This window comes from Tachypleus tridentatus, chromosome 10, assembly GCF_004210375.1.
Source record: "Tachypleus tridentatus isolate NWPU-2018 chromosome 10, ASM421037v1, whole genome shotgun sequence".
Classification (NCBI taxonomy): Eukaryota; Metazoa; Arthropoda; class Merostomata; order Xiphosura; family Limulidae; genus Tachypleus; species Tachypleus tridentatus.
The window spans coordinates 21,183,102-21,193,177 of NC_134834.1; the positions used below are offsets into that span (position 1 = coordinate 21,183,102).

Consider the following 10,076-nt stretch of genomic DNA (forward strand, 5'->3'; position numbering starts at 1 on the left):
GCGTATAATATAATCAACATTGTTCAACGTTCGAGAATCTCGCCTTAAACTATATAAACCAAGACGCCAAGAGACAGATTATTATTTTTCGCTACAGTCAGTGTACTGTAAGACTCCGAAGCTATAATTGTGATTAACGCTTATTAATGGGAAAACTACAGAATTTGAACAGGAACGTTATAGATTTTGAACATTAGAAACCGTTCAACTTCAGTAAATTAACTTCGGACGTTAATACTCCTACGATAACATTAGATATCTTCATCCTTAAAAAGTCAGCGACATGAGGCGAACCAAGCAAGCTAGCTTAAGCTAGGTGCAGATGTAATTATATCAACTAAGAATTAATTGGATCGTCGACAAAATATTTAGCTCTATACCGGACATAAGACTTAGTCTGTAAGTTTGTAAAACTGCTGTATATAAAATCATTATTTGTAATAACCGTTATTATAAATTATATCGTTGTTTGTGCATTAAAATATGTTTGTGTTGAGAAAGAAAATAGTGTGGCAAGTATCATAAATTTGACACATATTGAAATCCAAATAACTGCAAAATTCAAATTTCCGGCTGTTTGAAATCGTAATACGTAACGTTACGTAACATAAGAAATTGTAGACTCGTCCGGGATAAATTAAAATACGCCACAACACACATTCGTTTCAAACTTACTGCAAAGATAAATACACAGTGGCCAAGTGTGTTAAGGCGTTCGACTCGTAGCCCGAGGGTCACGGGTTCGAATCCCCGTCACACCAAACATGTTCGCTCTTTCAGCCGTGGGGCGTTATAATGTGACGATCAATCCCACTATTCGTTGGTAAAATAGTAATCCAAGAGTTGGCGGTGGGTTGTGATGACTAGCTTCCTTCCCTCTAGTCTTACACTGCTAAATTAGGGACGGCTAGCGCACATAGCCCTCGAGTAGCTTTGCGCGAAATTCAAAACAAACAATAGATACACAGCTCCGCCCTATGTTAACGTGGGAAAACGTAACGACACCTAGTTAATCGATTCCAGTGAAAACCCGTCATGTACAAATATGGTTCTGATATAGATAATTTCAGCAATTTTGTGATTGTAGTAATCAAAGTTGCACATCGAGACGTGGTACACGGACTATTTGTTATTATTTCTAATATAACGCCTGCCTTGTCTTTTTTTACTCACAATGATACAATTTACCTTGAAGCTCATGATGAGCGAAGCGCTCTTGTTAAGAGCGGTTTCTGCGTTTCCAATCATGTAATCCCATCCAGTGAAGAGCTTCCAACTGAAGGTGTATTCCTCATCTTTCTCTGACATCTTACTCATTCTAGAGTTTTTGGCCATTCTGCAAATAAAGATGGCGTCTATAAGCTTTAGGCAGTAACTTTTACCTGTGATTTTACAGGTAAAAATATAAGTTTTTGGCTTTAATTGGCAATGGTACAAACTTCTGATTTTGCGAGAAAATATTTAAGTTATTAGTCTCTATTGAATAACACCAATGCATTTTGTGACAAATGATGCACTTATACATGTTTTAACTTATAACCCGTGACAGTAATTTATTATGTAATAAACAGAGTTATTCAAGTGGTGTCCACACTTAACTAACTATAAGGTCGTTACTAAAGTAGAAATACTCACTTTTTCAGGATAGTAACAAAACTGTAGACATACACAGCTAAAGAAGTGAGGAAATAGGCCAGTGGTAGACGGTAACCCTCTTCGGTCATTTCTCTGTTACTGTAGTAGCCATAAAATATTGGAGAGTATTTCAGATAACCCTGTATAAGGAGGGGCAAAATAAAGATTATTGTACTGACGGAGGTCGTAAGTCCCCCCTCTTTATGATATTAATTTACATACATAAGCACTATCAGCTGTCTATACGTTTTTAAACTTGAATATGTTACTTTCAATGATAATTCTCTATTGCTGACCTCATAATGGCCTGGTAGTCAGATTATTCGACTCGCAACATCTGATCGCGGGTTTGTATCGAACATTTTCGCCCTGTTAACCGTGGAGGCGTTATAAGTGGCGGTCATTTCAACTATTTATTGGTAAAGAGTAGTCGAAGAGATAAAGTAGGTGGCGTTGCATTCTCTCCATTCTATTGCTTCAAAATTAGGGACGGCTAGCCTTCAAGTAGCTTTGCATGAAATCCCAAAAACAAAGGCTAAATCTTGATGGCTTAGCGACTTATAACACCATAAATTATGTTTCAATACACGCGATGAACAGAACGTAGATAGCATATTGTGTAGGTTTGCGCCTAAAGATAAGCAACTTATATTTATTGTTGATTAGGCAGATGTCTCTTTTTTTATAGGATACAATGTTTAAAGTAGATAAGAACTGGCTAAACCAGAAATAGTTATTGGTTTACTTGCGTTGTTTTCACAGTTGTGTTATTTCCCTGCCTCTCCAGCCATATCGGTATACAAAATCATGTTTCTCATGAATCTACTGACTTCGTGAAATAAACATATGTTTTATAAACTCTTTAAGGCTCTGCTGACCTCGTGAAATAAACATATGTTTAACAAATTCTTTAGGCATCTACTGACCTCGTAAAATAAACACATGTTTTGTAAACTCTTTAGGCATCTACTGACCTCGTAAAATAAACACATGTTTTGTGAACTCTTTAGGGCTCTATTAACCTTTTACAATAAACATATGTTTTGTAAACTCTTTAGGGCTCTATTAACCTTTTACAATAAACATATGTTTTGTAAACTATTTAGGGCTCTATTAACCTTTACAATAAACATATGTTTTGTAAACTATTTAGGGCTCTATTAACCTTTTACAATACTTATATGTTTATAAACTCTTTAGGGTTCTATTGACCTCGTAACATAAAACTAAACTCGTAAAATAAACATACGTTTTATAAACTCTTCAGGGCTCTACTGACCTCGTAAAATAAACATTTGTTTATAAACTCTTCAGGGCTCTACTAACCTCGTAAAATAAACATTTGTTTATAAACTCTTCAGGGCTCTACTAACCTCGTAAAATAAACATACATTTATAAACTCTTCAGGGCTCTACTGACCTCGTAAAATAAACATACGTTTTATAAACTCTTCAGGGCTCTACTGACCTCGTGAAATAAACATATGTTTATAAACTCTTCAGGGCTTTACTGACATCATAAAATAAACATATTTTATATGAAATTTTAGGGCTCTACTGACCTCAAAGTCCCATATTGCCTTCAAGTTTAAAGCGCTGTCTTGTTCTTTAGTTTCAATTTCTTTTCTCATGCCTGTTGGGTCGTCTTGACCTCTCAAAACCTATAGGAAGAGAAAACCTATACTATTTATGACTTACACTCAAACCCTAGTGACCTATCTATATATGAAACAAATATAGACCTAGTGACCTATCTATATATAAAACAAATATAGACCGCTCTATTCAGATTTCGCTTACAATGTAGCAGAAACGTCTAACATTTGATATATTCATTTAATGAAATCCCACACTGACTCAACGGTAAGTCTAAAGGCTTATAATGCTAAGTATTGGGTTTCAATCCCCCTTTGGGCATAGCAGTGATATCCCATTGTGTAGCTATGCGCTTAAATAATGATAAACATACAAATAGTTTACTATGAAGATGGGTTTTACTAGAGACGGGTCTTTTTATTTTCGTGAGTTAATTTCTTGTGCCGCTGTTCGTTAACGGTAGGTGGGTTCACCCGTAAATGGTTTCAGTTTGGGTATCCAGGGTTTGAGTTGAGTAAAGTTATCCAGCGTAGCTCAGTTTGATGACGTCACAATGTAACTGTTGTTTTGAATTAAGCACAAAGCAACAGAATGGGCTGCCTGTGTCCCTGAATGTGTCACATTATTTCAGATTAATTTGACAAAACTTGTTTCACGTAACAGTCTTCTGTCACGTGTTGTTTTCAATAACATCTCTCTTATTTTAAGTGTTCGATTACTGATTACTTTTGTTTATAATTATCGTACTTATTAACTGATCTAGTTTGACATAAATTGTTGATTACTACTTACAATGTTACCTATTAAATGTCTTCATTTGGCGAAATAAATTAATTATTACTTATTGCTTCGATAGCTTGGAAGTTATTTTGTCAAATGAAAAACAAAACTACTTATCAAGTTACCCTCTCTTGAAGCCTATTGATAAATAACACGTTATTTTATTTGTAGCTCCTGTTACATTCATCAAGTTACCCTCTCTTGAAGCCTATTGATAAATAACACGTTATTTTATTTGTTGCTCCTGTTACATTCATCAAGTTACCCTCTCTTGAAGCCTATTGATAAATAACACGTTATTTTATTTGTAGCTCCTGTTACATTCATCAAGTTACCCTCTCTTGAAGCCTATTGATAAATAACACGTTATTTTATTTGTAGCTCCTGTTACATTCATCAAGTTACCCTCTCTTGAAGCCTATTGATAAATAACACGTTATTTTATTTGTAGCTGCTGTTACATTTATTGAACACATGATATTTAAAGTGTAGAAGTAAAGTTTCATATGTGAATCTTCTCTTGTGCGAACTTGAAGACACTTAATGGGGGATCCGGTATTACCTTAAATAAGTTATGATGTTTTACACTCACGTATAACATTTGAATGCTCGAACATTGAAACCGAAACAAAATGTTGTACTCTATATATTCAGCTTTAAAGATGTGTCTTAGTTCAACTTGAAGGTTCCTTTCCAATTCGTGGCTACTTGTTTATTGTTTACGGTAATATTAAAACAATTTTCTGTTTCCAATATGACAACTAAGAAATGTTTAAGAAGTAATAAAATTCCAATATAAACAATGTTTTGACAACTAAGAAATGTTTAAGAAGTAATAAAATTCCAATATAAACAATGATTTGACAACTAAGAAATGTTTAAGAAGTAATAAAATTCCAATATAAACAATGATTTGACAGCTAAGAAATGTTTAAGAAGTAATAAAATTCCAATATAAACAATGTTTTGACAACTAAGAAATGTTTAAGAAGTAATAAAATTCAAATATAAACAATGTTTTGACGATTGTATATTAGGAGTCCTAAATATTTAAATTGTAATATTACTCTAAAAAAGATTAATTTAGTATCACCAAATACACGCGCTGGTGGCTCAGGAGTAAGTCTCAGGTCTAATAATGCTAAAATTCGAGCTTCAATACCTGTTGGTTGGCAGATCACAGACAAACCATTGTGCAGCTTTGTGTTTAATTACAGGCCCGGTATGGTCAGGTGTTTAGGGGCGCTCGACTCGTAATCTGAAGGTCGTGGACTCGATTCTCCGTCACACCAAACATGCTCGCTCTTTCAGCCGTGGGGGTGTTAAAATGTTACAGTCAACCCCACTACTCGTTGGTAAAAGAGTAGCCCAAGAGTTGGCGGTAGGTGGTGATAAGTAGCTGCTTTTCTTCCAGTCTTACACTGTTAAATTAGGGACGGCCAACGCAGATAGACCTCGTGCAGCCTTGCGCGAAATTCACAAACAAACAAACTTTATTAAACACAAACAAACTATTAACTTTGTAAGCGGGTTTCCTTTATTTCCTCAAAAGATATAAATAAACCAATACTTACCTCAGGAACCATTAAGAAGCAACACACAAATGTGGTGATAAAGAAATTGACCCAAAAAACCCAACGAAGAAATGTGAAATAAGAAGCCACAACAGATCCAAAGTGACCTACAACAATTAAACAATACTATTAGTTGTACAATAATAATATAATGTCTTGGGACAACAAGCCTATCTCGGTTGTCCCATCCTCTAAACCAAGCTAAAACTATTAATAAATAAGTTTAGAAAAAATATACAAGTAAAAACAATCTTAAAGCCATCGATTATCATTTTACAGTTACCAAACTATCACTTAAATTTACAGCTTTCACAACAACCGATGACAACCCATTCACTCTGTAAGAAAAATAAAACTGTCTTACTTGAAGATGACTTCTACCCTGCCCAAGTCTATACTTGTATCACTTAGTTCTGTTGCCTTTTACTGTTAAGTATGAAAAAAAAAGATACCTTAACACTCATTTATCTTCATATTCTTAAACATCTGAATCAGATTCTCCATAACTCCTCTTTTCTTAAGAGAAAACAATTTGAGAGATTTCAGTCTGTCAACATATAACAACCCTTCCACCCCAGGTACCATAGTAGTAACCTTCCTCTGAACCCTTTCCAACAATTCAAATGTCTTTCCTAGGATGACCAAAGACTGAACACAATACTCCAAGTGTGGCCTATCCAGTGACCAATACAACAAAATTATAACCTGTGCAGACTTGTATTCAATATTTCTGTAGATACAACCTAAAATCATAATTACCCTACCACTAGCAACAACACGCTGCTTGAATGACTTAGGGACTTGATCAACTATTACACCAACATCATTTAGGTTATTCCCATCCAAACTATACTTATAATTAAAATTATGATAACCTACATAATTAAAACTTATCTGCCATTTATTTGCCCAACTCGCTATGATCTGAATTCTTTTGTAAATCATCAACACCCATGACATCACCTGCAAATTAAAGTAATTTATTGACCATTATCCTGCCTCATCAGTGTCATTCATGTCAATCAAAAACAGCGAAAGTCCTAAGACTAAGCCTTGTGGTACCACACTCATTATATTAATTCAATCTGACTGTACTGCACTTGTAATAACGCTTTCTTTTCTTCTATTCAGCCAATCTTCAACCCAATTTGCCAACTTATCCTCCACATCTGCAGATATTTTTACAAGCCTTTTTATGTGATGCTTTGTTAAACGGCTCGACATGGCCAGGTGGGTTAAGGCGTTCGACACGTAATCCGAGGGTTGTGGGTTCGAATTCCCGTCGCACCAAACATGTTCGCTCTTTCAGCCGTGGGGACGTTATAATGTGACGGTCAATCCAACTATTCGTTAGTAAAAGAGTAGCCCAAGAGTTGGCGGTGGGTGATGATGACTAGCTGCCTTCCATCTAGTCTTACACTGCAAAATTAGGGACGGCTAGCACAGATAGCCCTCGTGTAGCTTTGCCCGAAATTCAAAACAAACAAACATCGGGCTATCTGCTGAGCACACCGAAGGGTACCTCTGATTTTAGCGTTGTAAGACCGTAGACGTACCGCTGTACCAGCAGGGGCGTTTTGCAAAGCATCTTTTATCACTTTCCAACATTGTTCCCGCAACTGATATAAGACTAATGGGTCTATAATTACTGGAACAACTTTTATCACCTTCAATTAAAAAGAGGAGTTATATTAACTAATTACAATCCTCTGGTACCTGCCCACTGTTCAAGGACTGACGAAAAAAAAATTGTTTCAAGTAGCACCACATATCCAAAACCCTTGAGGAATATTATCTGGACCAAGAGCCTTATCTTTCTTTAGGTTTCCCAATTATTTCTTAATTAGCTCAGAATTAATGCAGTTATCTTGTTTGATCTTGTTCACATCTATCAACTCTTCAATATCTGGACAACTCTTAATCTTCGTTAGAAAAAACTGAAAAAAGCGAAATTTAATAACCCAACCATTTCATAATTACTTGATATAAGCCTTCCTCTATCATCCATCAAGATTTCTAACAACATTCTAACATTCTGTTTACCCTTAATAAATTTAAAGAAATTGTTACTGTTAATTTTCAGATTTTCATCTAACCCTTTCTCATGCATCCTTTTTGATGTCCTAGTTTTCTAGTTTCCAAATAACCCAACTGCCAAATTCAATGGATTAACAGTTTGGTATGACAGCTTCCAGACTTTTTTTTCACTGACGACACTCTAATCCTTTTATCTTGATTTGCGTGACGTCCCTGTTGCCAAATACAACGACAACTCTACCAACTTGCCGCGACACACATTTCTAGAACCATTGTTTCAGTATCGTTTGAATTTTAAAAAGTAAATAATTTTTAGATCACTAATCTAGGCATTCTGAGAATTGTGGGAATAATCACCTCTTCAGAGTACAAATATTTACCAAGTAGTAGAAGATAGTTTATTTATGACTCTACTTAAAAAAAATGTATATTAAAAATAGAGAAAAATATAGTTAATGTTGTGTAAATTTGACTAAACAGCGTCGTATGGCTTCAAAATGATGTAATATAAACTGAAAACAATAATTGTCTATTTGTTACCCAACATTTTACAATTTTAGTTATATGAATGAGACATAATGTTTCGGATAATTTCGTGGTTGCTTAGCATTTTATCTTCAGTTCTTACTAAGATAAAATATTTAACAAACGTATTCAACACTAAACTCGAGGCCTAGCTCACACACCAGCTCCTGTACTACATGCGTACTCTATAGTAAATATAAACCATCAGCGCATAGCCTGGTTCACATTAGTAGGACAGGATCAACTGAAACAAATCGGACATTTTGAACAACAACAACAAATATTTTAAGGATTGACACACCACTTCATACATATTAATTTATGTGCTATAATTTTGTTGGGTGTGGCTTAATGATTAGCGCGTTTGATTGCGGATAGAAATGCCCAAGGTTCGAGTCGCAATGCTGCTGAACATACTCCACTCTTACAACCAATCTCTCATTCGATTCCATTTCTGGAATGGAATTGAAAATAAATCGAAATGGTAAAGTAGTGTTCTTAGTCATTCTTCAGAACATCTTTGAGACGAATGAGGTTTACCTTCCAGAAGTGGTCTGGTGTGATATTGTTTACATCGAACAAAGTAAAACGTTCGAACGGTTTTCAAGACGCGTACAATAAACAATAAAAACTCATCTGAACTTACTTTCTATCATTTTAATCTTCGTGGACCAAGGAGTCAGAGTAACAACAAGATTAGCCATTCCCCGTTCTACTCTGGAACCACTAGAAGATTACAAAGCGTCATTCTCTCTGGAACCACTAGGAAATTACTAAACGTAACTCTAATGCGCAGATTAATTAAGCATTTAACTTACAATTAGCTAAGGTAGCGGCAATACAAGCGGGGACATTAACAAGGTAAAATAATAAAACTAGGGAACTTTAACAGTCTTGAAACTAAGCTGCCGAAGGAAGAAAGTCAAATCTCTTAAGTCGTAAAAATAGAAGTTTTAGGCTCACAAACGTGACGACCCTCAACATGATATTAGTAACATTGTGTTAATGAGATACACTATTTCTTCTGTGAGCCTTGCTTATTTAAATAATATTTTACTTTACCAATTACATTGCTTTAACTTTAAATAACTGTATGCAAGTGTTATGGATTAAGCCTACTATTACATTAAACATTAAATTACAGAATCATTGTTGTATTTCTCACGTAAAACACTGATACTTTTAAGAGTTAATATGTTAAACTGCGTGTACAGATAACAAACTACCTGTAAATTTACCCTTCTTTCTGCGTTTATAATAAACTATCCATTAATGAATCCATATTTTTGCTTTTATGGAAAACAGTCTACTAATCTACCTATATTTCTGAGTTTACATGAAACTATCCATTAATCTATCTTTTGCGTTTATTGAAAACCATCTATTTATTAATCCATTTATCCATTAATCCCATCCATCTACGTTTATTGAAACTATCCATTATCTCCATACACTTCTGCGTTTCAATATGAAACTACCCATTAATCTACATACCATTCCCATACTTCCGTTTCTTGTAACCATTAATCCATTAATCTACATACATTCCTTTCTTGTAATCCATTAATCTGTTTCTTGTAACTACCCATTAATCTACATACATTCCCTTGTATTAATCTACACATGTTTCTTGTAACTACCCATTATCTATCTACATACATTCTACATACATTTTCTTGTAACTACCCATCTACATACTTCCATTTCTTACATTCCTTCCTGTTTCTTGTAACTACCCATTAATCTACATACATTCCTATGATTCTTGTAACTACCCATTAATCTATATACATTCCTACGTTTCTTGTAACTACCCATTAATCTACATACATTCATGACTTGTAACTACCTTAATCTACATACATTCCTATGTTTCTTGTAACTACCCATTAATCTACATACATTTCCACGTTTCTTGTAACTACCCAT

The 10,076-nt window shown here is 34.7% G+C and overlaps 1 protein-coding gene across 1 annotated transcript in view; it reads right to left on the bottom strand.

Moving 5' to 3' along the window:
• LOC143228856 (transmembrane channel-like protein 1) overlaps positions 1-10,076 on the bottom strand; it is an 83,414-nt gene that overhangs the window by 43,691 nt on the left and 29,647 nt on the right. The window contains exons 8-9 of the mRNA XM_076460253.1: positions 1,636-1,775; positions 1,189-1,336 (exon numbers count right to left, since the gene is read on the bottom strand). Of these exons, the coding sequence (XP_076316368.1) occupies positions 1,189-1,336; positions 1,636-1,775 (288 nt within the window). The remainder of the gene's footprint in view (positions 1-1,188; positions 1,337-1,635; positions 1,776-10,076) is intronic.